This window comes from Vairimorpha necatrix, chromosome 7 (genome assembly GCF_036630325.1).
Source record: "Vairimorpha necatrix chromosome 7, complete sequence".
NCBI lineage: Eukaryota > Fungi > Microsporidia > Nosematidae > Vairimorpha > Vairimorpha necatrix.
Genome location: NC_088822.1, coordinates 462,504 through 489,424, shown reverse-complemented (window position 1 = coordinate 489,424; position 26,921 = coordinate 462,504). Strand labels below are relative to the sequence as shown.

General features: G+C 27.9%; 13 protein-coding genes across 13 annotated transcripts; 5 read left to right on the top strand and 8 right to left on the bottom strand.

Annotated features, from left to right (window-relative positions):
• Positions 1-29: 29 nt before the first annotated feature.
• On the top strand, positions 30-1,866 carry VNE69_07053 (uncharacterized protein; the record flags this gene model as incomplete). The annotated part of the gene is made up of 3 exons (XM_065474057.1): positions 30-200; positions 293-1,327; positions 1,372-1,866. The coding sequence occupies 3 exons, from the start codon at positions 30-32 to the stop codon at positions 1,864-1,866; spliced, it is 1,701 nt and encodes a 566-aa protein (XP_065330129.1).
• Positions 1,867-2,309: 443 nt separating this feature from the next.
• Positions 2,310-4,310, bottom strand: VNE69_07052 (WD40 repeat domain-containing protein; the record flags this gene model as incomplete). Its single annotated transcript, XM_065474056.1, has 1 exon — positions 2,310-4,310. The coding sequence occupies one exon, from the start codon at positions 4,308-4,310 to the stop codon at positions 2,310-2,312; it is 2,001 nt and encodes a 666-aa protein (XP_065330128.1).
• A 322-nt stretch (positions 4,311-4,632) lies between these two features.
• Positions 4,633-4,983, top strand: VNE69_07051 (multifunctional methyltransferase subunit TRM112; the record flags this gene model as incomplete). Its single annotated transcript, XM_065474055.1, has 1 exon — positions 4,633-4,983. One exon carries the CDS (start codon positions 4,633-4,635, stop codon positions 4,981-4,983), a length of 351 nt encoding a protein of 116 aa, XP_065330127.1.
• Positions 4,984-5,189: 206 nt separating this feature from the next.
• On the top strand, positions 5,190-5,630 carry VNE69_07050 (ribosomal protein uL14; the record flags this gene model as incomplete). Its single annotated transcript, XM_065474054.1, has 1 exon — positions 5,190-5,630. One exon carries the CDS (start codon positions 5,190-5,192, stop codon positions 5,628-5,630), a length of 441 nt encoding a protein of 146 aa, XP_065330126.1.
• A 312-nt stretch (positions 5,631-5,942) lies between these two features.
• Positions 5,943-6,839, bottom strand: VNE69_07049 (very-long-chain 3-oxoacyl-coa reductase; the record flags this gene model as incomplete). Its single annotated transcript, XM_065474053.1, has 1 exon — positions 5,943-6,839. The coding sequence occupies one exon, from the start codon at positions 6,837-6,839 to the stop codon at positions 5,943-5,945; it is 897 nt and encodes a 298-aa protein (XP_065330125.1).
• Positions 6,840-6,997: 158 nt separating this feature from the next.
• On the bottom strand, positions 6,998-8,011 carry VNE69_07048 (ribosomal protein RACK1; the record flags this gene model as incomplete). Its single annotated transcript, XM_065474052.1, has 1 exon — positions 6,998-8,011. One exon carries the CDS (start codon positions 8,009-8,011, stop codon positions 6,998-7,000), a length of 1,014 nt encoding a protein of 337 aa, XP_065330124.1.
• A 288-nt stretch (positions 8,012-8,299) lies between these two features.
• VNE69_07047 (coatomer subunit beta (coPB)) lies at positions 8,300-10,900 on the top strand (the record flags this gene model as incomplete). The annotated part of the gene is made up of 1 exon (XM_065474051.1): positions 8,300-10,900. The coding sequence occupies one exon, from the start codon at positions 8,300-8,302 to the stop codon at positions 10,898-10,900; it is 2,601 nt and encodes an 866-aa protein (XP_065330123.1).
• A 369-nt stretch (positions 10,901-11,269) lies between these two features.
• Positions 11,270-12,220, top strand: VNE69_07046 (geranylgeranyl transferase type-2 subunit beta (PGTB2); the record flags this gene model as incomplete). Its single annotated transcript, XM_065474050.1, has 1 exon — positions 11,270-12,220. One exon carries the CDS (start codon positions 11,270-11,272, stop codon positions 12,218-12,220), a length of 951 nt encoding a protein of 316 aa, XP_065330122.1.
• A 356-nt stretch (positions 12,221-12,576) lies between these two features.
• Positions 12,577-13,665, bottom strand: VNE69_07045 (developmentally regulated GTP-binding protein 2-like protein; the record flags this gene model as incomplete). The annotated part of the gene is made up of 1 exon (XM_065474049.1): positions 12,577-13,665. The coding sequence occupies one exon, from the start codon at positions 13,663-13,665 to the stop codon at positions 12,577-12,579; it is 1,089 nt and encodes a 362-aa protein (XP_065330121.1).
• Positions 13,666-13,937: 272 nt separating this feature from the next.
• On the bottom strand, positions 13,938-15,203 carry VNE69_07044 (putative chromatin assembly factor 1 subunit; the record flags this gene model as incomplete). Its single annotated transcript, XM_065474048.1, has 1 exon — positions 13,938-15,203. One exon carries the CDS (start codon positions 15,201-15,203, stop codon positions 13,938-13,940), a length of 1,266 nt encoding a protein of 421 aa, XP_065330120.1.
• A 175-nt stretch (positions 15,204-15,378) lies between these two features.
• On the bottom strand, positions 15,379-17,574 carry VNE69_07043 (coatomer subunit beta' (coPB2); the record flags this gene model as incomplete). The annotated part of the gene is made up of 1 exon (XM_065474047.1): positions 15,379-17,574. One exon carries the CDS (start codon positions 17,572-17,574, stop codon positions 15,379-15,381), a length of 2,196 nt encoding a protein of 731 aa, XP_065330119.1.
• Positions 17,575-17,803: 229 nt separating this feature from the next.
• Positions 17,804-19,495, bottom strand: VNE69_07042 (uncharacterized protein; the record flags this gene model as incomplete). The annotated part of the gene is made up of 1 exon (XM_065474046.1): positions 17,804-19,495. The coding sequence occupies one exon, from the start codon at positions 19,493-19,495 to the stop codon at positions 17,804-17,806; it is 1,692 nt and encodes a 563-aa protein (XP_065330118.1).
• Positions 19,496-23,613: 4,118 nt separating this feature from the next.
• On the bottom strand, positions 23,614-24,099 carry VNE69_07041 (uncharacterized protein; the record flags this gene model as incomplete). The annotated part of the gene is made up of 1 exon (XM_065474045.1): positions 23,614-24,099. The coding sequence occupies one exon, from the start codon at positions 24,097-24,099 to the stop codon at positions 23,614-23,616; it is 486 nt and encodes a 161-aa protein (XP_065330117.1).
• Between the last annotated feature and the right edge of the window lie 2,822 nt (positions 24,100-26,921).

Here is a 26,921-nt window from a genome sequence, read left to right as displayed (position 1 = left end):
AGTATATTGTATGTTTTGGACGACATAAAATGACGAAATATTGTAGAACAAAAAATATTGAATTAGAAACATTTACGACTAAATATTTTGTATCAGATGTTTTTATTGATGGCGAATTTGTTTTATACGCGACATTATGTGGTAAAATATTCAAAAACAATAATATCGAAAAATCTTTTGATTCGACCAGCATACAAAAAGTTCTGTTCACAAATGATTTGAAAATAATAACTGGTAATTATAATTTTTTTACTATTGAAACTACTAAATTAGAAAAATTTTACGTGCACAGCGGAAGAATTTTCATTTGCAACTCAATAAATATGGATTTGTGTCTTCTGGTGAAGATAGAAAGATTGTAGTAGTAGACAATAAAGGACTATGGATTATTCAAGAGACAAGGAATTATGTCATAAAATGTTATATTTATAAATCTTTTGTAGGCACTATAAATAAAAATGGGGAAGTAAAAATTTATTATAATAGACAACTTATAAAAACATTGTATTATGGACCACAATGTACAAATAGCTTGGCATTTTGTGGATCAAAAATTTTATTAGGTCTTACTAGTGGACAAATTTTTACACACGACTTGCCAGAGACCGATTTTAAATTAGTAGATAAAAATTTTATAATTGAAAAAATCAAAGAGATGGATTGTAACGCAGAAATTTACGATAATAAACAAAAAACAGCAGCAAGTCATAACGAAAAAAAACCAAAAAAATATCAAATAATGGGAAATACAATTAATGTTCTTAAAAATAATCTGCCACATTACACAATTAAATGTACGAAACCAATCACCTACACGAAAGGATTTGTCGGTACAAAGAATGGTTGGCTGATTTCTAATAAGACTGCTTACAAAATTTCAGAAGATCAAATTAACAAAATTGAGAAAACTCATAGATTTATTAAAATCCATACGAAAGATAAAATATTTTTCGTAAAATTGAAATTTCCTATAATTTACACTGGCAGATGTTGCGGGACATATGAAAAACAATCAAAAACACAAAATATCTATGAGTCAAAATCTTTTACTGCAACTTTTCGATATAAAAATGAATATTCTGGTTTTAGAGAAATATCATGTGCAATAAGAAAAAGATCTTATTTTATTTGTGGCACTACAGAAAGTACAGTTGTACTTATTAAAAACAATAAAATAGTCGATTTATTATTCGTAATTGGAGATGTGTCATCAATATCTCTTGGTAGTAAAAACATCTACGTGTCCACACTAGAAGGTTATTTATATAAATTAAAACAGTACAGAAAAAAGCTTTACATTGTCAAAGAAGTTATAAATAATTGTAAAGTGACACATTCATTCTACCAAAACAGACTTTATTTTACTGACAGTTCCGGAAATTTCAAATATTTAAAAATAATGGCAAAATCAAGTTTATTAAAAATTTTGATAAATTTATTAGTCGGTTTTTAATTAAGGATAATATTTTTTATGGATGCACTTCTGATGGAATTTTGATAGTTTACAATATTTTAGCACGATCTACAAATTTTTATAAAATTGATACGACTTCTTTGCATTCTTTGTGTTGCAACGAGACAAGATTTTTCCTAAGTGGCGATTCTCATAAAATCCACGTTTATGACACTGAAAAAAATGAGATTTTGTTTTCTGCCTTGGGACATTCAGCGTGTATAAAATATATGCAGTGGACGGATAAGCTTTACACAATTTCTGATGACGGATATTTAAAGATTTGGAATGCAGATCTAAAAAAAATCGGAGAATTTAATATTTTAATTGACAGGCCAGAATGTCTAGTAATAATCGAAAATTTGATTTTTATATTTGGGTTTGGTGTGCAAGTTATTGATTCTCATAAATAAAATTAAAAATTATTTTTTTCAAATACGTTTAGTAGGCGAAATTTTCCATGACTATATACAAATTAATTTTGTATTTGTTTAAAATTTTTTTTATCAAATACGTTAAGTATGCGAAGCTTATCACGGCTTTAAACAAATTTTAATTGAAATAATTTCTGTAATACCACAAGAAATGACTTTTTAAAGCATTAATCAAATAATTATTGAATATTTTTTAAAAATATTCGTATAGGTTTATTATCTTGATGAAACGTTAAAAAAAACCATCAAAATTAGTTTAAATCTTTTACGCATGATTATATGTGGCACAATATAATTTTTACAATGGATGACTTATTTAATTGCAACAAATATTATAAATTAATAATAAAATTTTTCAATATAAATTTTTTTATAAAGTTTATTTAACTAGCATTATATTGTGCTTTGCTTGTCTATTTTTCTTAATCTTCAGAAGACATGTGTCTTCTAAGTCTTACTTTGGGGCTTACTGACGTCTCCAAGTCTATCGTGTCATCGCTTTGTTGTCTTACATTTCTTCTTAATTTACTAATAAGAGGCACTTCATTTTTCTTTACTTTCTTTTTTCTCTTCACAGATTGTCTTTGATAATGGAAAAATTCTAGTCCCTCGTCTTCGTTATTGTCATTTCTTCTAAGTCTAATTCCTCTAGTACGAGTTTCTAGCTCTGGTTCTACAAAATTTCGCCTTAATATGACAGGCTTATGTGCTGCATTTTCTGTCGGCTCTTTGTAACTCGCTCTGCGTCGAATAATCAAATCTTCGTCGCTTGATTTATTGTCATTCTCTGTCGCACTTAAAAAGTTTGATGAACTATCTTCCCCAATATCGTAACTATCCGTGCTCTCTTCAATTTCACATGGCACTACTACAGGATCTTCAGGAAATTCGCAATATTTTCGTCTATATTTAATCTTATCGAGATATCTACTTGGGAAATGTTCTAAAGCCGCTTCTTCTATAATAATATTTTTACTATTATTAATTTCTTGAGTATAATATGGCAATAATCTCCATTCTTCGTTTTTTTTCCTATTCGAATCTAAAGTACTTTCATTTTTACATTCTCTGAATAAAATGTCATTAGCTCCAGCGAAATGTTCAAAATCTGTAATAAAAAATTGTTCTTTATATTTGTACTTTTCATAATTTACAGAATATGTCCTAACATTCCCCATTTCATCGCCTACTACGAAATTTTCACCATCAGTAGAAAATTGGCAATCATTGATACTAAAATTAAGTTTTTCTGAAAAAATTAATTTATCAAAAAAATAAAAATTTAAAGATTGTCCGTAAAAAGCAAAAATATTTTCAAGAGGATGAGCACACACGACACCAATTTCTTCGATTTGTATTGTAAATCGCAAAATTCTTTCAGAATAAATTCTAATTTTTAAATCTGTACATACACAAACTAAATAATAATTTTTTAAATAACACATATTGTCAATTATATAATTATCTTCTATGTCCATTTTAAATACATTCTTTTTCCAATGACCTGGTAATATTTTAGAAGATCTATTAAAATTTCCCATTGAAGAAATGCCTTCATAAAAAAACGTCCATTGGAAAAGCCAGTTGCCACAACCGGCGGCGAATTTTACACAATCTTTTGCAGCACAAATTGTTTGTACTGGAAGATTATTTGTATCAAAAATTATACATTTTTCTGGAAAAAAAGTATCTATTAGAATTAAATATGGCCAATAACCTGCTCTTAATAAAAATCTTCCTCCGTCAGTTATACAAATTGCTTTATATGGTTCATCTAAAGTAAAATCATTTTCTTTTTCATTTATTAATTTTGTTTCATCAAAAGTGTAAACTTTGACTAATCCGTTAGTTAAAATCACTACGAGATTGTAAATATTTTTTTTATCTTTTACTTCGAAGAATTCGGCGAATGTTACGCCTGTAATTAATCTTATAGAAAATTTTACAGTTAATGTTTCCAAGTCCCAAATATTAATAATACCATTAAAATCGCAAGATACAAACAGTTTACCATTTTTACTAAAACAAATATCATTTATCATATTTCTATGACCTATACAAGTATTAATTAAAAAACCAGTATCAACATGCCAAATTTTTATCATACCATCAGTTCCACCACTAAAAACATGTTTTCCTGTATTATCAAAAGCTATTCTTTCTACTTGTCCTGAATGTCCTAAAAGATCTCCTTTATGTTTGTAATTAAAATTAAGATATTTGTATTTGTCAGTTATATTATTAAAATTAATATTATTTTTTCTGTATTGAAATGTACGAATATATTCATTAAAATTTTTAATATTAGATTTATTTAATAGAGAAATCATTGCATCTTTCAAATCTTTTTCATCAATTTTTATTTCTTTTTTAAGTGTTTTTGTAAATATTTCTAAAAAATCTTTACTAGGCTTAAGAGACATTTTAATGGGGTAAAATATTTTAAGAAAAAAAAAATCTAATGAAGTTTTAAGCCTATTGGGTCAAAAAAATGAGACAAACGAAAGAAATATACTTAAAAAATAAATTAAGTAACACAAAGCTTTAAAAACATGATGATTTGAATTAAAAACGTACGATATGGAAAACATTATGTATAAAATTATAATTATAATATGAAGATAATTGCAACAAATTTAATGTGATGCTTTAAAAATGCTACTTTATATTTTTATGAAAATTTAAGACACAATTTTTTATCACATCTTTTTTGGAAATTATTATTAACTTTTTTTTGGCCCCAAAATGAAAATTTTTGTCCAAAGCATTTTCAAATGTAAAAAATGTCCTTTTTCTACAAAAACATCATTAAAAATTAATGAATGGGAAGAAGTTGAATCAAATTACAAATTAGAAAATTTAAGAAATTTGTTATTGAGCAACGAAGGCAGGGAATTTTTAGAAAAATTGAAATTACAATTTGACATTTTGACACAAGAAGATTTAGAAAATCCATTGGAGAGTGAAAATATAAGGAAAGTTTTATTAGAGACAAATGTTGTGGATGGATATTTAGAATGTGATAATTGTAAAATTATATATCCAATAAAAGATAGTATTTTAGATACAGTGGATGTTATTGAACCAATAAAATAATATTAAAAATTTAAATAATATTAAAAATTTGATAAAATAATAATAAGACAAATATTAAAATTTGACAAGATTACAATATTTGATAAAATAATATGTAAAAAAGACATAATCTCTTATTAAAACTAAATTCAATCAAACACACCACGTTAGGATTTTTTTCTTGGGTTTACTTTTTTTTTAATTTTAAATTTTTTTTTCACCCCAAAATGGCAGCTGAAAAAAAAGTCGACTCCGGTGAAAAAAAAGTAGCAAGAAAGCCACATCGTAGAATGACAAAAGGTTGTCAAATGGAGACTCTTTTAAAATGTGCTGACAATTCCGGCGCCAAACTTCTCAAAGTCATTGGTGTACGTGGTTACAAAGGTAGACTTAACAGATACCCGGCGGCCGCCCCAGGGGATATTGTCGTAGTTTCTTGTAAAAAAGGGAAACCAGATTTAAGAAAGAAAGTTCATTATGCTATTTTAGTAAGACAGAAGAAAGTATGGAGAAGAGAAGATGGTACACATATTGGATTTGAAGATAATGCTGCTGTACTTATAACAGCTAAAGGGGATATGAGAGGAGGACAAATTAGTGGATCATTACCTAAAGAAGTAGCAGAATGTTGGCCTAAGATTTCCAACTCAGGAAATTCCATCAATTAAAAAATAATTTTATTATAAACTTGAAATGTTTTTAAAAATGATATTTTGAATTTTGTGCTTTTTTTTAAAAAATCGCTTCTTATGATATATTTTTGACTAAGTTTTATTAAACTGCATTAATACTAAGTATACACACTTAAAAATATCAAATTTAAGTTTTAAATCCAAATCTGATGATGTTTTACTATAATAAGGACAAAATAAGAAGTTTAGATTTTACAAAAATAGGGGTAGAAATTCTTCTATATATGATGATATATGATAAAACAAATCATACTAATAGTAACACAATCATGTAAATTAATACTCATTTTATTTATGTTTCCTTTTTCTTTCTAAATATTCTCGTTCTAATTCCTTTTTCCCGAATATTTCTGTAAATAAATGTCCTATAATAGTCTGTGGAATACAGAAGACTATACAGTGAAGTAACATATGATAAAATCTCGGGATAATTTCCCTTGATGATCCAAATGTCTTTAGAAAACTCTCTACAAATTTCTTAGTATTATTATGACATATTCCATCTTTCCTGTCTATTCTCGTCTTCAATATTGATCCATACCTGACATATTCGCAGACTATTCCGTAGTCACTGAGCTCGTAGTACAAAGAAGAGGCCAATTGGTGCAAGTAAGCCAAACTGGCGGAATATAAAGCGCAAAATGGTACAGGAAGATCAAAAGATGATTCGCCTATAAATGCTATATACCCGCATTTTCTTTGTACCATTTGTGTTATAACTCTATGAGTTATATGAGTAGTAGACAATATATTAGTATTAATTATAGAATCATCTCTACGATTTATAAATGTCTCAAAGCCTCTGTCTAAAGAACAAGCCGCGTTTATTAAGAAGCCTATGTCATGATCTTCAAGAAAAGAATAAATATTGTAATTGTCAGCAGTCTGATTGAAATTGACTACGTAGAAAGAGACTTCTGCTCTGACTTCGAGTTCCCTCTTTAAAAGTTCGAGTTTTTCTCTGTCTGAGTCGATCATAAGAAGTTTTATCTTCTCGTATGATAATTGTCTACAGATTTCCATGCCTATTTCTTGTAAGGCGCCAGTGACTACCACAGTTTTATTTTCAATTTTTTTCCAAACTGACTTGTTATTTAAAATTGACCAGATGTATTTTATTAAGAATTTGATGAAAGCGCACAATACGATGAAACTTGTAATTTTAATAAATGTGTGTAGTAACATTTAGGGTTGTAAATGTATTAATTTAAATGTATTAAAATGTATTAGTTTAAATAAAGCTTCAAAATATTAATTAAAGTGTATTAGTTTAAATAAAGCTTCAATATTGAAAATATCAATATTAAATTATATATACTTATCATTAAAAAATAAAATGCTCTTTATTCGCTTCTTTTAGAATATTCTAAAGTATAAATTTGTCCATTAGATAACCCGCAGTACAAAATATTCCCTTGACTTACTAGAGAATTACAAGATATTCCTTTTCCCATTTCTAAAAGACTGTGAGTCGCCACAATACTTTTACTGCACACATCATAAATATAAATAGCATCATCTGTACCTATCGCTATACCCGCAAAAGACTCAAAAGATGTAACAGACCTGACTGTATTTTCTACTGCCACTGAGGCGACACATTCATTAGTGTCTAAATTGACAATATAAACTTTATTATTTTTACCACCGTAAATCAAAAGATTCCCGCCTTCGCAGAAAGTCAAACATGTGACACTTAAAGCCAATTCATTGTCTTTTGGTTTCTCGCCTGTTTCTTTCTCATAATTCTGATAATCCAAAACATTTCCTTCTACGAAAGTCTTAAGAAGTGTCCCATCTTCAATATTCCAAATCTTTACTGATCCATCTTTAGAGCCAGAATATAAAATATTTTCATCACGAGAATCAAATTCTAAACAAGTTACCCAATTCTTATGACAATTTTCTAGACCTGGTCCAAATGTATTAATTAATACTCCTTTAGTATTCCATAACTTTATAGAACAATCTACTGACCCAGTGACAATTTTAGTTCCTTCTTTGTTTATTGCGACTGACAAAATGTCACGATCGTGGCCTTTTAAAGAAGCAGTGATATTTTTACTGGTGACATCCCAAATGTAACCCATTTTATCAGACCCGACAGAAACCAACATGTCACCATTTGGAGAAATGGCGACGCCATTGACATTTTTACTGTGTTTACCAGCGTATTCTTTAAGAAGTTTACCGAAGTCACTTTCTATTTCGGAATCAAGAGACCAATAGAAAATGCTCTTGTCTTTGGAGGCACTAATGAGAACATTAGAAGAACCATTTCTAAGTTTCTGGATGCAAGTGACGCTTTGTTTGTGGGCGAGAAGAGGCTCAAGTACGCGCAAATCAGAACTCGACATTTTTGGGGTCAAAAAAATTGGAAAAAAAATAGCATAAAAAATAAAAACTTAAAAAATATTATTTGTTTTTGAGTTATTTGCAATGTAAAATAAGCTTAAGGAGCTTTGATTTATATAAGAACTAATACTTGATTTGTTAAATCTTCATTTTACAAATTGAAAATAAAATTTATAAATGTTAAATCTCATAGCTTTATGTAAAGAATAAAGATTTTACTTAAGTAAAATGTTATTTTCTTACACAAATTTGAGTAAACAAATTTATAAATTTTTCTCACCCCCTTTTTAATGTTTAAGACTTCAGTTTACATTTCAAATTCTAAAGATTCCTCAGAAGAAAACATTCTGAAACTCGTAGACTCAAAAGAAATTTCTAAAAAAATCGAAGGTATGAAATTACTAATCGAATATGTCAGTCAAGGGAAAATTGGTGACTCAATTCTCCATACAGTAGTCAAAGAAGTACTACTTATGGACAATAATGAACTCAAGCGACTTCTCTACTATTTCTTAGAAATCTATGTCCCATTTCTAAAAGAAGGCGAACTTTTACTTCTAAACAACCAAATTAGAAAAGATTTAGAAAGTCCAAATGAATTCATAAGAGGCCTCACTTTAAGATTCGTGACATGTTTAAATTCTAAAAATGTAATAAATAATTGTTATAAATCAATAATTAATAATACATCTCATTCTGTAGGATATGTAAGAAGAAATGCTTACTATTGCTTAGGTATGATTTATAAGAAAATAGAAATGAATGACGAGATAATAAAAATTTTGAATGATGGTTTGTATAAAGAAATGGATACATTTTGTCTTATACAAGCATTTTGTTCGTTATGGGAAATTAATAAAGAAAAAGCTGAACAATTTGCTTATAAAGTGAAAAATACGAAATCTAAAGATTTTTCATTAATTTTAATCGAGAAAATTGAAGATGAAAAATTTTTAGAAGAATTTGTCACTTCTGAATCTTCAGAAGTGAGATTAGAAGCTTGTTTAAAACTTTTAGATTTGGAAACTAATAATTTATTATTAGAAAAATACGTAGGAATAATTTTCCAAGATTTAAAAGATAATGAAGATTTATTTAATATTAGTTTTACTAAATTAATAAAAATCAAAGACACTATCGATTTATCAAAATATTCTCTAAATGCTTTAGATTTAGTAAACCCTTTTAATATTGAAATTTCTAAATTGTGTCTAGATTTTTCATTAGAAGTTTGTCAAACTAAAGACGCCCCGCAATTTTATAAACTTTTAATTTTAAAATATAAAGAAATTGAAAAAATGATATTAAAAAACAAAAAGATGGAGATTTTGATACTAGAAAATTTATATGTTTTTGTTTCTAGATTTGGTATTTATAATGAAGAAGTAAAAAATATTTGTTATAAAAATATAAATCATGAGATTCCTGGATTGTCGTTTTCTTGTTTAAATTTGTTAAATTCGATTTTAGAAAATTCTTTGATTTTAGAAAATTCTAAAGATTTGGAAATTTTAAAAATTTTGATTTTTAATATAAAAAATATTAAATTTGGAAAAATTTTTAGAAAAATTTTTAAGATTTTGGTAAAATATTCAGGGAGGAAAGAATTAGAAGAAATATTTAGTATTGTTGATGGGAAATTTAAAGAATATTGTGAGTTTAAAGGAACATCAGATTTTATATGTTTTCAGAAAGATTCAAGATTTTTAATAAGTTTTTTATGTATTTCTTTAACAGAAATGTATTTTACCATAAATGAAAATAATATATTTAATGGATCTACCATAAATGAAAATATCTTGAATGGATCTTCTTATAATGGATCAGATAAAAATGAATCAGATAAATACGAATCAGATAAATACGAATCTTTTAAGAATGAATCAGATAAAAATGAATCTTTTGAAGATTTAAAAGCTAAAATGATCGCTTTATTTTTGAGTTTTACAAAAATCGAAGATTTTTGTGATGAAAGTTGCAAGTCTACGATTTTTTTGTGTATAAAATCTTTAACTTTAGAAATTTCCTATAAAAATTTTTCAAAAAAAAAGAAAAATTTTTTAAAACGAGTCGATGTCTTGGAACCTCTAGAAATTCCATTTTTTCAAAATAATAAAAATGAAAAAATCGAAAAACTTAAAAGTTTTCTAGAATCTGAAGACAATGACGAGTCACTTTTCAATGTCGTACAATTAACAGGCCTTTCTGATCCAATTTATGTTGAAGGTACAATTTCATACACAAAATATGAAATAATCTTAAATATCTTATTAATCAATCAAACTGATAACTATTTACAGACCATGTTATTTGATTTTGGTACTAGTCAAAATATTAGACCAGTTTTACTTGATCTTCCTGATAATATGAAGGCAAGATCAGCAATTTCTAAAAAACTTGTCTTTAGAGTTTTAGATAGTTCTAGTGGATTTATAAATGGATCAGTGACTTTTAAATATCCAAATGAAAATGGGGAATATGCTAATCAGAATTATACTTTAAATTTTAGAGAAATAAAAACTGATGTCTCAGATTTCTTAGAAATAAAAAGTTGCGAAATTGAAGATTTTAAGAATATTTGGAGGAAAATGCCGTGGGAAAATGTTTATTCTATAAAATTAATGTCTTCTTTGTCGCCTAGACGAGTATTAGAAAAATTTACTAAATTTGTAAAAGGAAGTATTATTGATTATAAAGAGGAAGAAGATATTATTGTGTCTAATATTATGTGTACTACTAGACAGAATGATGATATATTTTATAATGTGTGTATTGCTAATAATGAGAATTTTATAAATTTGGAGTGTAGAATAAGAAGCAATAAAGAAGATATTGTGAAGACGATGAGTAATGTGTTAAGTAGAATAGTCAAGGAGATAAGAATTAAATAAAAATTATAAAAATTTAAAAAAAATTAATTTTGCTTTAAAAAATATTAATATGGCTTTATTTTGCACTAATTTTAAAAAAAAGCATATCAAGAACTATTTTAAAATGTAATTTACTTAAAATTCGCCTGTAAATGATTTTTAATAATGAATTCGCAAAAAAAGAGTACCTATTGGGAAGTAATGCATCTTTTTTTTATATTTCGCTATATTAGTTTAAAATATTTTGATTCTTACTAATCATAAATATAAGCAATCTTGGTCTATAAGAATATAATATTAATTTGGATTTACAAATATACTATAAATTTCGTATGATTATTTAAAGATATACACAGTGTCTCTATAAATTCCTTTCTTTTTTTTATCCCCATGACAATTTTGAATATTGAAGATCATAAAAATTTTTTAGAAAAAATTTCTCAAGACAAAATTCTCGATTTTTATTTATCAGAACCCTCAAGATTAAACACAATCTATTGGACAATAAATTCCTACAAAATAATGAACTCTAAAAAAGATTTTTCAAATTTTTTATTTTTTACAAAAAATTGTAAAAACCAAGACGGCGGATACGGCGGCTCTACAAACTTCCCTTCTACAATTTTATCAACTTTTAATGCTTTACAAATCTTATACATTTCTAAACAAGATTTTTTTGATATTAAAACTGTAAATTTCATACTAAAAAATTTTAACAAAAATGGGTCATTTAATAATGACGAATTTGGTATGACTGACAATAGAATTAATTGTAGCGCAGTACTTTCACTACATCTCTTGTATTTAAATAAAAACAGAGTTTTTGATATTTCGTCGTTATCAAAACCAATACCAGTAGATTTTTGTGAAAATATAAAGTTTGATTATAAATCTTGTGTTAGATATATAATGTCTTGTTACAATAAAGACGGCGGGTTTGGACTGGCAATTGGTGACGAAACACATTGTGCGTTTACATTTTGTTGTTTGTCAGTTCTTAGGTCTTTAGGTGGTATTGAGTATGTTAATAGTAGAGATATAAGTAGGTTTATATGTTTAAGACAAGTAGAAAATGGTGGATTAAGTGGACGAATTAATAAGAAAGAAGATGTTTGTTATTCGTTTTGGGCTTACGCGTCATTAAAAATGATAAAAAAGAATCATTTGATTGATGAAGAAAAGCTTAAAGAGTTTATACTTAGGTGTCAGGGGATTAAAGGTGGGATATCTGATAGGCCTGGGAATGAACCAGATCCTTATCATTTGATGTTTTCGCTTGCTGCTTTGTCTTTACTTGGGTATGATGGATTAAGCCCAGTTGACCCAGGATTTGCCTTATGAATAATAAAATAAAAATTTTTTAAATTGTTTAAATTGTTTTTATGTTATAGAATTTTTTAAATTTGGGTTTAAAATTTTATTTGATCCTTTATTACAGTCTAAGATAATATAGATATGTTTTAAATTGATGTAAAAATTTTATTAAATAGATTTGTTATTGAAATATAAAATTTTTATAGATATGTTTTAAATTGTTGTAAAAATTTTGAAGATATGTTTTAAATATAGTATGAATATGTTTATATTCATACTATTAATAGTTTAATTATTTTTTATTTAAAGGTTATGGTATATTTTACCCTCTAAAATTTTTAAAATACATATAATTTTAAAATATCTAAAAATTTTCATCAGTTTTATTTTAAACATATTTGTATAACATCTTCATCTTCAAGTACATGATTAAGGCCTACTTTCTGCGGACTATGTTTCGCACTTCGTCCCCATACAAGCGCATACTTAAAATCACTATAAAAATCTTTATGAATATTCCCACATAAATCAAATACACTCAAATTATCTCTCAACACTATCGGCCTATTAAAATCCGGCATCTCTCCTTTCTTTTTAGTATAAATCCTCGTCAAGTTCAATTTCTCCCAAACATATTCTTTAAGTTCATTTATATTCCAATCATTTTTACAACTAATTAGTATCGTATTTTCTTCTAAACTCAAGTTCTTAAAGTCTTCGTACGATAACTCGTCAGTTTTGTTGTAACAAAAGAGACATTTTATATATGACACGTTTTTACTTAATAAATCTACTATATCGTCAGTACTGACATCTTCTTTTATTAATATGTTACAGTGATTAATTTTGTATTCTTTGAGTATTGCTGTTATGGCTTCTTCTGATGTCTGTGTTAAGTCGCATTGTTTGTTTATACATATGCCACCATTAGTAGTTAAATTAATACTGACGTCAGGGCGTTTTTTATTAAGCCTGATTCCCATATTAAAAAGTTCTCGTATTAAGACTTTTTTATCATGTTTTCTTCGTGGATCTAATACTATAAGTATTAGATCTGCTGTTCTACAAATACTTATGACTTGTTTGCCTCTACCTAAGTTTGATGATGCGCCGCTTATAATACCAGGCAGATCTAGTATTTGTATAGTTGATCCGTTGTATTCAAGTTTCCCCGCTATACAGTCTAGAGTAGTAAATTCGTCCTCTGCTGCTTTACTTTCAGTATTTGTTATTTTTGATAAAAGAGTTGATTTTCCCACACTTGGAAAGCCTATTAGAGCAATACGGGCATCTCCCGATTTTGCGACTTCCCATCCGTCAGATTTTATATTAGTGGTTTTGGGGTTATCAAGTTCGTGTTTGTATCTTGCTAGTCTTGCTTTAAGAGTTCCTATGTGGTATTCAGTTTTTTTATTTTTTTGAGTTCTTGCCATTTCGGCTTCTATTTCGTTAATTTTGTCTTGTATTCCCATACCAAAAAGGGGAACAAAAAAATTTTAAAATTTGTAAAATCTATTATAGTGAAAATAAACTAAATTTATTTATTATAATAAAACTAACTTAAATTTTTTATAATAGTGAAAACCAACTATAATTTTTTTTAATATTAAAAAATAAAGTATTGTTTATTTTTAATATTGAAAAAATTTTACAAGACCCAATAATATTAACAAATAAAGTTTAAAAGTTGCTAGCCTAAATAAATATAATACCAGAACTTTTTTTTGTTATAAATTTAATTTATTTAGTTATATCTAAAAGATGCTATAAATCCATCAAGTGCCGTTATTAACAAGACATTTCCTATTAGTGTCGCATCAGTCACACTCTTAAAAGTTATATTTTCTATACAAGACAGTAAGACGAAGTCTTTATAAATATAAAGACTCGTTTTACAAAGTATAAAGAGATATTTCTCATTATCGAGTACTCTGATGACTTCAGAGTTGAAAGGGCCCATTTGGTAAGCCCAGTAAGATTCTGTAAATGGGAAATTTAAGACAGAAAGGGAGTTGTGTTTGGAATTTGGGATGTAAGCCATGAGGCCTGAGGTACTAAAAGAGCCTCTTCTGAAAAAAGATCTACCAGAAGAATTTAGAGAGAATGTCTCTAAAATGTCAAGTTTCTTTGGTTTTAATTTTGTATTTTTCAATGAGGTGACATTTGCAGATTCGACATTTTTGGGTGTTTTAGTCTGCGCGGCGTCCTCGTTCGTGTCGATAGATTTGGAAACTTCTTTTGACGCGCTCTGTCCTGAGACATTTTTCGTGTCAGTTTTTTTAGATTTAGTAAGTTGTTTTTTTGCACATGCCTTTCGCTCTGTGCTCTGGGTAGTTGCGCCTACAGTGTCCATTTTTTTAGATGTCTTTTGTGTAGTTTCACCTACAGTGTCTTTTGTTGGCGCTTTTGCCTTTTTCTCTTCTTTTAGTTCGTAGTCCAATATTTTACTAGTCCTGTCTTTACTAAATGTCATTATAAGTTTATATTTCTCATTATAACTCATTCCTTGGATTATATCCCCGTGTACACTATAAGTCTTTACCATCTTGCTTCTTTCTACATCTTCTCTGTCGACATAGTACTCTTCTATCTTCCCATTACTAAGTCCCACTAGTAATTTATCATCAATCCACATTATTTCATAACAATCTAGTCCGTCACTGTCTCTTAGTACTTTAGTTTTATTGTAATTAATTATCACTTTACCAGAGTCAGAAGATGACGCCAATATGCCTTGTTTATTAAATCTTACACAGTTCACTGCTTTATTGTGTACTATAATGTCAGATTTGTATATGAATTTTATAGAAGAGTTTAGAGCAGTAGTGTATTTGTAGTCAAGGTGGGTCATCTCGTCAAGTTGGAGTTTCCAGAGTCTGACGACTCCGTCTCCGCCACCAGTGGCGACGGAGTCGTCAAAGGAATCAAGAGAGAAGATTGAAGCTTCTTCGTGGAAATAGAGATTGTGAGTGGAGACTTCTATAGGGAATAATTCTGAGAGATTGGACATTTTCATATAAGGATAAAGAAAAGAATAAAATAATATTGTAATGTATAATTATACATATAAAGAATGTTTAAGATATTGATGTTATATAAAGACCTATTAAGCTAAAAGGATCTATATAAAATAAAATTATATAAAAGAATGTAAAGACATGTTTTAAAAATCTTCATACTTGATTTTATTGAAGATATGTTTCCTTAAAGAAATTATAAAACTTACTCTCTCTTAAAATCTCCCCACATTTCTCATAATTTTTATTCTTCAAAAAGGCTATAAAGGCCACATTATCCTCCCCATTCTCAAGGGAATTCTCTGCTATCTCTTTCAAATACTTCTTATTACACAATAAATCAACAAATAATAAAGACCTCCAATTACCAGATTTATATAAACACTCTGTCGCATTGACAAGATCACTTCTCTTACAGAACTCATGACCAAGTCTGTCAAACATGGGAGGAGACACTGCTAAAGCAGACGCCTCCTCAAGGAGGCCAAGCTTAATTAATATCTCAAATCTCTGATTATCATTCGCACAAATCTCAAGGGCCTCGTTATTCTTCCCTAAAGACTCAAGGAAAGAAATGGCCTTAATTCTGAATGACTCCTTACAGTCACATTTCTCATTATTGAAAATGCGACTCTGGAAATTAATAAACTCTAAATCTAAATCTAGAAAACTCAGACTACTAGTAGTCTGAGAATTATTTAATAATAGAACCTTATCATTAATAAATCCACACATAAGCCCATTTACTGGTCCAAAATTATATAAATAAGGATCATCTCTAAGGAAAATATAGTACCCTTTACTCTCGAAATTAAACATAAACATTGTGTCATGATTATCTGTAGTAAGCCAACAAGAAGAATCAATCTTAACATTAAACTCCCCTAAAAAAATAAAGGAATCGGGAATTCCAACTTCATCAATCTCAATATCTTGTTCTAAATATGCAGAAATGATGTCATCATTAATTTTATAAATCTGGATCTTGTTATTTAATTCTAATATTAAAATATTGGAATTTACATGTGCTTTAAAAGCCTTAAAATTCCAGGTAAAAATCCGAATACCTTCAAATGTGTAAACATCTAAAGAATCATTTCTCTGTACATAAATATACTTCTGGGCTAATAAAATCTTCTCAATATCATAAATCTTAATAGATCTAATCATCTCATTCTTCTCATAAATCTCAATGTACTCATCTCTTAATATTAAAAACTCTTCATTATCAAAAAAATGCAAATTATTTCCATGTCCAGACATCTTCTTTCTAAAACCTAAAGAAGAAAAAATCGAAAAATTTTTATCATCGCACACTGAGATAAATTTCGCATTTTCAGAGGCACATAATTCTGAGGGATAAAAATCTAACTCTGCCAATTTCTTAATATTGTAAATATCATCAACTTTACAACTGAAGACAGAATTCTGAGATGTAAAATATAACTTATTATTCTTCAAATCATACAAAGATTTCCCCGTTTTAATCTTTTTAAAAATTAATTCTTCGTCTGTCCCTATTAAAATAATATTCTTATGTTCTTTATATTGCCAAATTCGTCCACTATTCAAATTTATAATTTCTGTATTCTCAAAAGTATTTGTATCCCACAATCTATAAGTTCCATCCTCGGAACAGGAGACAAGATAGGGAAATGTATTCATAGAATACACATTTATAATATTATTAGTGTGTCCTTTAAGGGTACTGATACAATTTCCATTATTAATATCCCAGATCTTTAAAGAAAAATCATCTGATCCACTTACAAAATACAAATCATCTTTACAGAAACTCAATGTATTAATTCCACTTTTATGCCCTTTGTAGGTTTTAATACAAGATTTCGACTCTTTATTCCATAATTTGATAGTCCCATCTAAAGAACAAGACAGAAATTGTTTGTTATCCTTAGGATAATAAACAAGATCCATTACAAAATGTGTATGACCAGTAAATACAGAAACACATTTCATAATAGACCCTATCTCCCATAATTTTATAGTAGTGTCATCACTACAAGTTAAAAACTCTGTATTCTGAGGATTCACTATAATTTTTCTTATAAAATCCGCATGAGCATCAAACGAACTAATCCTTTGTAAATTATTCAATTCATAAACATAAATTCGACCATCATCAGATCCAATTAAAACACAATTATTTTTTTCAACTAGTGCCAAAGTTCTTATTGGGAAATCTGAAACATGTACTTCATTAATCAAAAGTAATGTCGATGTATTCCAAGTTTGGAGGTATCCATTGTAAAGTCCTAAGATTGCAAGTGGTTTTATAGAATGACATTCTATGGCTTTTATTCTTACACTTCTTATTTTTTTGAGTGTTTGTTCTTGTAATTTCATGTTTTTAGGGTAGATAAAAAATTCGGATTTTTTATTTTATGCTGATCATGCAAAAGAAATCTTTTTATAGTTTTTTCAGTGAGTTTGTTGGTTAACAAACAAACTCCCCCAAAAAGAGAAAAACTAAATAAAAAAACAAAAATTTAATAATATGATTAAAAAAATAAATTTGTGTTTGTACTTAAAAGAAGTAGATGCATATGCTTTTATTTTATAAATATTTTGTTTTTTATTCTTTTCTTTTCTCTAAATCTGTCAACATGTCATTCGCTTTTATTGAAAGTGATTCAAGTTGTGCATCTATTAATTCTTCAATTTTATTATTATCTTTCAATGTTTTATACATCATTTCTATCTGTTTATTTTGTATTTCTATAATCCGGTAAATTTTATTAAAATTTATTCCTTCGTTTGTTTCCTTGTCTTTTATAAATGGAACAGCCTGGTAAACTAAAAATCGTCCCTTTTTGTAACTTTTAGTTTTATAACTTGTCATGTCGAATCCTTTCTTTTCAAATGTATTTTCTACTTTTTCGACTTCTTTAGTTTCTTCCAGTATTCTATTTTGTTCTGCTTCTTTAAGTCGTTCTATTCTAGTAGCTTCTTCAAGTGCTTCACATCTTTCCATTTCTTTTCTAAAAATTTCTTCCATTTTATTCATAGTTTTATTTTCATTTATGCGTTGTTCTGATGCTTTAAATTTGATTTTTATGTTTTGTACAAATTTTTCTATAAATTCGTTAGTTTCATTTTTTGCCATTTCATTAAATATGGGCATTTTTATTTCTAGTATAAATTCTAACACAGAAATTAATTTATCAGTCAATGTAAAAAATTCATTAGATTTTGTATCATAAATATTTTGTAATTTAGAAATGTAAATGTCAAGATTCTTCTGGTTGACTTTTTCTTTATTAAAAAGTAGTTTTACAAGAATGAGTTTTAACTTATTCTGAGTTTTTTCTTTTTTTATTTTTTGAGTTTTTTCTTTATTAATTTTTTCGGTGCATAATTTTTTTGTGCCAAAAGTTTTCGCAGAGCTGAATGTCCTCAATTTGCCTCTTTTTAAAGGTGGTGTTTTTGAAATCGTTTCTTTATTGTTTCTCATTTTTTCTAATTTTTCTTTTTTTGCATTTATTTTTCTGCTTCTTTCTATTAAATAATCTAAAAATCTTCTATTTCTTTCGTCTTTTTCTCTTTCTTCTCGTTCTGCCTTTTCTTGTTCTTGTTTTATTTTTTTATTGTCTTCTGTCTCTTCATTTTCCTCATATTTTTTATCTTGAATTTCCCCCTCTTGTGTTCCTTTAAAATTATTGTCTTTATATTTATTTGCTTTTTCTTCTTGGTTATTGTTCATTCTTTTTTGTATTCTTCTTTTATTAAACTTTATAAGCTCATAAATTCCTTCTAATTCATTTGTATTTCTTCTAAATATCGTATTATCAAAATACCCTTCATTTAATATTAAAAAGGTAACCCAGCACATTTTAATTTTATAATTTTTATTGATCCACAATGTCTCTATTTCTAATAAATCAGCAAATTCATAAAAGAAATCTGTGTCATTATTGATTTGTATCAAACTAATCATAATTTCATAAATATAACTTTTATAACTACGATCTTGTTCGATAATAAAATTTAAAGGCGCAAAATCATTGAACTCTTGGTAAGCCAAAATACCAAATTTAGTTTCTAAATTTGTGGTATGAAGAATATGAGGAGAATTGTTTATGTCTTTTTGTAATATAAGTCTTGGATTAAAACAATATTTATGTTGATATTTTTTTATAAGTATAAAATAATTTTCATCTTGGTGCTCAGAAATGTATGTATCAATGTTTTCATATTTGTCAAATGGACTGTGATCATCTAAATTGTGTGTGTTATTGTAAAATGGGAAGTCGTAAAAATTTCTCATGTTTTTTTGTGGATAAACAAATTTTTAAAGAAAAATTGGCCAATGTTTCAGAATCTTAAACATGTAAAATTAGAAGTGAGATTTATTGATAATTAGATGTTTTTACAAATTAGTAAGCCATGATACGATGACGTTTTATTGAAACACGTTATTCACTAAAATAATTTGATATTTCACATTTTTTCATATAAAACAAATTTATTTGTTCTATAAAAGTAAAAATAGACTTAAAGATTATTTATTGGATTTTAAAGCTTTAATATTAATTTATTCGCTATTAACCTATAAAAATGAAATATAGGCCTGAGACGATATATATTGGTTTTATGGCCAATAATAAATTTATTTACGCATCGAAAGATGATCGTAGTTTAGTAGTCAAAGATTGTTGTTGAGCCTTAAATATCGGGCTTGATTCCCGATAAATTCCATTTGTTTAAGGTCCTTTGATGTGTTAAATCATTTTAAATGACGGAAGATGATCATAGAAAAATAAATGTATTCATCTTGTGTAAAGCGTAGATAAAAAAATTTATCTAAATTACAAATCTTTTTTAAAACAGAAATATTTTTTGGGTATTTCATTGTTAATATAAAGTATGAAATAGTTAACACAAGACATGGTTTGTACACACCATTTCAAAATTCTTGGTGCTCATACTATACTAAGTGTTTGAAGCCGAGAGGTTCACGAAACTACACCCTAATTCGAAATAAGAGCACTATCAACCCCACATCTAAGAGTTAGTTCATTATTTTGTTCCAAATTTGAAATCCAAAACTGGAGGAGCAAGAAAGAGACAGAAATTGCTGAAATTTTATATATTAAAAATAATAATAAACATATACAATTAATACAAATTTTGATTTAAAATAAGAAATTACTACTAACCCACATCTTAAGAATTCACCTATACAAATTTTGATAATATTTTTTTTGCACTATAATAACTTGAGAGATGCCCTTATCCCATTTGGTAGAAGGAGATGCTTTCATTGAGCAATGGCCAAGTTCGATTCTCAGGGACACAAAAATTGTTTCTACTTTCTACGATGCAGTTGAAACAACTCAGATGACGAAAATGTCCACAATAATCATTAAGTTGATTCAATGAAACTTATGTGTGTCCAGCCATAATGGTATGTTGATTTAGTGTGTAACGCACCCCAAAGCCAAAAAACAGTATCACCCACGTGAAGATTTAATAATACATAGAAGTATCTAGTGGGTACGGCCTAGTTGGAGCCCATGGCTGGTGCACTCTAGTGTGGGATCCTAAAGCTAACTAAGAGACTAGACGAAGTAGGGCAATAGAAGGTCTCGTGGACCCTATCCATCAAAATTCTGTAACACGGTGGCCGAAACTAGTGGGAGACTGGTGGTCAACGCAGCCCAATAAAAACGCTGGGCTGGTGATGTGGTCGTGTAAGGAGTCGATGTGCAATACAGATGATTGTAGGGACCTCTGAGTCTGTACAACGATGTCTCTCCTCGGGTTATAGATAACCATGTCCGTTAAGTATATCCGCCGTGAGGTCACTCTGGACGCGATTTGAGGTATAAAAAGAAAATGAGCTCCTGGAGCCGAAGTCAAATGGATACGACAGAACTTGCTGTATTGGCAAGTTATATGGGGGAGTTTAGTGAGTAAATCTCACAGTACCAGTTTGATAAGGATCACACCCAAATCCCTCTAGTCCCTTTGTAAGGTTTCTCCCTACCTCTTACTTGCAAGAAAAAACACAACTTGAGAAAGTAAAATTATGAGTTTAATTGTTCTAATATTTTTTTTTTAATTATTCACTTAGTAGGAGATTAATATAAAATCTCGATTACATTAAACAAATCAAGAATGTGTAATGATATTTTTAAATATAAAAAATTAATAACAGGATTTATAACAAATAAATTTAATTAGGATATGCTAAATGTAGTTTATTTTTCTAGTTTAACAGGATAAATTACGCGTTAGCGTCATTTGCTTGAAGGTAGCTTTTAGGCTTCACAGTCTTTTCCACATAGGCTTCGTCTCCTCTCCTTCGGTAGACTAGAACAATGCTTTCTAGCGTCTTCTTCAGCGTGATCATCTAGATGTACGCTTCTACCTTCTTAAGGATTTCAAGTCTTGTGGTATATGATTTGTGAAACTTAGTACATACCGTCCCAAGTGATTACGAGGGAATTTTTGCGGATTTTAAGCCATATAAAGCCCAGTTCGTTCGCATGTATGGTTTGTTCATAATTACATTTTTACTAAATATGTATTTCATTCATATTACAATGTGAAGTTGATGAAAATATATTTTTTTTTGTATTTAACTCCTAACTTACAATAATCTTTAACATGGTAGAACTTAAAAAATGATCGAACCCAAACAATATAAAAAGAAGAGGTTGTAAGTTCCTTTGAGGCATTAGACGTAAAAAATGCAATATATGTTAGAATGGGGATGATTGGTTGTCTAACAGAAGAGAAGGCGATGACTTGCATTAGTCGAGGAACCCGGATAGAAGACGCAGAGGAGCTATTAAGAGTAGCAAAGAAACAGTATTGGCTGTAATCAGATCAGACACAAGACATGTTTAGATGTAGTGTAGTTGTACATTCCATTATTCACATATAAAGCTATCGTGGCAAGATAGCTGAACACCATTTTTCAAAAATCCAGAGAGATTTAAAAAGAGAAGAATCTCAAAAAGAAATCGTGTTGTAGTCGAAGAATGAGATAGACGGATAAAATTCGGTTTTATTGTTAAGAAGACATATGTAAAAAAAATCTCATGCCTATAGACTTTATGTATTATAACAGGAAAATAAAGATATCGTAAAGACCAATACAAGAAGGGATAATAAGACGCGGAAGAATAAAGCGCGGGCCATGGTCAGTTAACAAAAAAAATGCATTTTTATTTAAAGAGCCAAGTAGTAGGCGTAGAAAGCAGTAAAGAAAATTAAATCACATATTCTAAATTTAGCGCGAGTTGTTATAAACATATATTTAATAAATTTGACTCTTAACTTACAATTATCTTTAACAGAAGTGATTAGTAGTTGATATCTACATCAAGCTCCTCTTTTCACACTCCTTTTTAAGTTAAAAATATTGTATAATCTCACATCATAATTTGATCGTGTCTTTGGTCTTCTAATCTATTAATCCGCTGAGTGAAACTCATAGGTGATCAGTAGTCAATGAGATCCATAAAAGACGACATTAATAACTATGAAACGAAGAGCGAGACAAAATGTATGTTTAGCAGGCACCAAGTATTGTACATCAAATCTCCTTTGGATTATATGAATATGCTATTTTGATACCTCGGATATATAATCATAAATAAGTATTTCAAAGCAAGCTTTTGATTGGCGGTATAAGGTGCCATGTGTGCGATACGATTGATTGTTTAAATCTTTTAGCTGGTACGATATGATTTTACTCTGGTCATTAAAACCGTGGCTGTTGTTATATCCCTTTGAGATAACTCTAGACGCGATTTTTGTTATAAATTGAAAATGATCAACTGGAGTCAAAGTCTATGAATACGGTGGAGATTGCCGCATAGGCAAGTTAAATCGAGGGAGTTTAAGTATGTAAGAATCTTACAATATCAGTTGGATAATAGCCACACCAAAACATTCTGGTCCTTATGTAAGGGTTATCCATACATCTTATTCGCAAAAAAAAATACCTTTTTATGGCGATATAGACATATATTGCAATCTATCTTCTTTAAACAAAGCAATTAAAAAAGGATGCTGCTTAGCATGTTTGTTAATAAAAGTATAGTTATTGTAGTCTAAAAGTACAGCGTGAATACACCACATTCGCATATACAAAACGCTTATTTGAGGTCATCATCAAACCTTCACGCACGAAAATTACAATTCCTTTTCTCTGAGTCGGTTAAGCGTGTGACGTAGACTTGACTTTTGATATCTATTTTTTGGCAATTACCTTTTTTATTTGTAGTTACCGTTGTCTGTATTGAAACTGAATTTTAAAAAATTTCGCCTAAATAAACTTCTTAAAAGTATATTATAATTTTTTTTTAAAATAAATTTAAAAAACGAACAATTGTATAATTTCTTAAATTAAAAGTTTAATTCTTCTTTTTTTTAATGTTTTTTTAAGACTTCTACCATTTTATTATGTAAATCTACTGCAGAATCCTCTTCGCAGAAATATTTTATAAAGTCATTGCCCGTCCACTGCCTTCTTATTTCAGAGATTTTATCATCATACTCAACATTTCTAAATCCCCTCGTCAATTCACTTTCTAAGTTGAGCAATAGTAGTTCTTTCAGCTCGTTGATTTTCTGTCTTTTGTATTTGTGTATATTTTCTCTTATTTCTCTTTCAAATTTTTCCTCGGCTTCCCTTCCGAATTGTTCTATGAAATGTTCAATTAATTCTTTGTCATATTTTTCCACTAATTCTTCTTCGAACTTATTATTTTTTGATTTATATTTCTTTAACGATTTTTTTAATTTATTTTTTTGTTTTTGTATATCAGTTGATATAACTGTCTTTTTAATGTCTAATTCTAGTTTTTGTTTTAATTCGATCGCCTTTCCACTTATATCGTCTTCAGTTAAAGTCATAATGTTTTCATTTAAAAATTTGTTATATGTTTTATCATAACATTCTCTACATTTATTATGTAAAACAGTTTCATACTTATTTCTTTTATTTGATAATCGCGTCATGCCTCTTTCTTTTCTTCTAGCTTTTTGTAAGTTTCTTTCTAATTTTTTTATTAATTTTTTTGCATTTTTTTTTGTTCTTTTTCTATCAAGTCCTTGATCTTTTAAAAAGTCAGTTTTGTTAAAAACGCGTTCTTCTCCATCTTGTAATTCAAAATAAACATCTTCGCTTGCAAAACATGTCGCTGTTTTCATTAATAAATTAACAATATTTTTGTTATATGTCCTAATTTCCATTATGTAGGGATCTATAACATCATATATATTCATAAAATTTATATATTCATTGTCTTTTTTTGATATCGATTTTATAATGTCTATAAAAGTTTTAAATATTGGATCATTAATGGCTTCTTTTTCATTAATAAAAGCTTCAGCTTCTAAAAATAAGCATCCCTTACTTATATAGCCAATAAAATCACATTTTTTTGATAGAGCTTCTATTATATCATTTACTAAATCACTGTTATATAAACTATTCTCAGGATGTTTATTGTTTCTTATTATTCTTTTCATTTCTTCTCTACCTAATACCCCCGAATATTCACATAAATGCGCAATTAATATATTTAAAGCTGTGCCAGGTTTGTTCAGAATTCTTTGTATTAGTAATTCTAGTCTGTCATTCTTTTTTAATAATCGATAAAAAAAATCGCATCCCCGAAAATTATCTTTTACAACTAATTTAATGAATTGTAAATAATTTTTTATCTCTTCATAACAATTTTGATCAATAAAGTCTAAGTTTTCGTTATCAATTGAACTATTTCTAAGCATATAAGAATCAGAATTTTGTATGGTAGAAAATGTTATTTTATCTCCATCAATCTCAATTTTAAAATCGTCGTAAATAATTTCATTTTCTTTGAAGATTTCTTCTACATTTCTGTCTTCGAAAAAATCTTCTATTGCTTCAATATCTACGTTTCTGTATAATTTTTGCGTAATTTTAAATGCATTATTATCATAAAAGTCTGGGGGTGCATACATTTCATAGTATAATTTTTCGGCTTCATGTTTATTGATATTTATTTCGAATATGTTGAAGCCATATTTGCAATCGATTTTTACTTTGCAACAATGTATGTCTTCTTTTCTTACATAGGAAATTATTGTGACATATATACTGGAATTACTTTCCTTTGTAGTCTTAATTTTTAGCATTAACCTTTTTTGGTCATAATAATTATCTTGTTCAAGAACATATTCATAAATGTTTTTATTGCTTTGATCTTTAGCAAAATCTACAAGATCCTTTATTATGGGATCGTTAACAGTATCATCATAAGAATAGTTTAAAATAATCATGTCGAAAAAAAATATTGAGTTAATAGATTCAATTTCTTTTTGGATCTCATCAGCAATATGTTTTATTGATTTGTTTTCACATCCGATTTCAAATGTGTATCTTAAGTTTGGTATACTCAAAAAAACATCATCTAATTTTATATCGCAATTAATAACCTGTCTACTGTCGTCGTAACAAATTGTCGCTTTCCAATAGCGTCTACAATTATTAAACATGCAATACTCTTTAGTCTTAAAAGAAATTCTCATTTTATCTGATATGGTATCATAGAATGGATTACTAGTTTTGACAAATAAAATTGTAAAAAAAAAATTTATAAAATTTAAAAAATTCATATTTGGGGGTTAAAAAAAAATTATAAATCGTAATTTTAATCTCTCAAAATTCAATAAACGATCGCGTAAAGCAAGATATAAATTATATCTCTTTAGCCATAAAGCATCTTCAATTCAAATATATTAATATACATTAGCGTATTTTGCTGTTTTAAAAGTAAAATTTATGCATTTACGTTAAATTTTTTATTTATTTTCGATTTTCCAATTTCGGTTAGAAAAAGTATAAAAGAGATAATATGATACTTGAATCCTCTATTAATCTTATTTTTTTTTATTTGAATTATATACAGTTATATATCGTAGAAAAGATTTAAAAAATATTTTGTGCCAATTGAATACATTGGCGATTTTTGCATTTTAGGTGTTAATTTGTTTTTTACAATTTTTTTCGGACAGGTTAAAAAATTTCTAAATGATTACTATAATATTTTAATAGAAGTTTTTAAACTGGATTTTTTTAAAAGAAGTCAGACATATAATGCACAATAATCAAATTATTTATTAAATTTATATTTTGCTCTACAATAAAAAAATATGTGATAATAAATAATGTCAAATTACAGACTCCATTGGCCTATTTCCCTTAGATATGAGATAAAATTTTTTCAAATTCATTCTCCTAATTTTTCCAAATATGTTTTAAGAGGAAAATGTTCAATTTTTTAACCTCCTACAAGATAATAAAAATAATGTACAGATATGAGACAAACTTATAAATATTCTAAGCTAAACCCGCCTTCAATTGATGATTCCTTTAATACACAACTATTTAAATGTTTCAACCCCAAGTAAATAATGGTAATAAAATAAAGGATGTTTACTGTGTACATAATTAGGCTAAAATCAGCTATAGTGTAAAAAAAATGGGGGTCAAAATTTTTAAAAAATTGCCCCTTTTTTTAAAAAACGAAGGGAATGCTGAGTAAAGAAGAAATTGAAGATTTTTATGAACATCTGCTAAGAAAGAAATATAAACAGAAATGTTCAATTTGTGGCTGGGATACATCTAGAGTATCTAACGAAACATTTTATTTGAGATGTAAATTTCCCAAATGCGGCCAAAGATTTTCAAT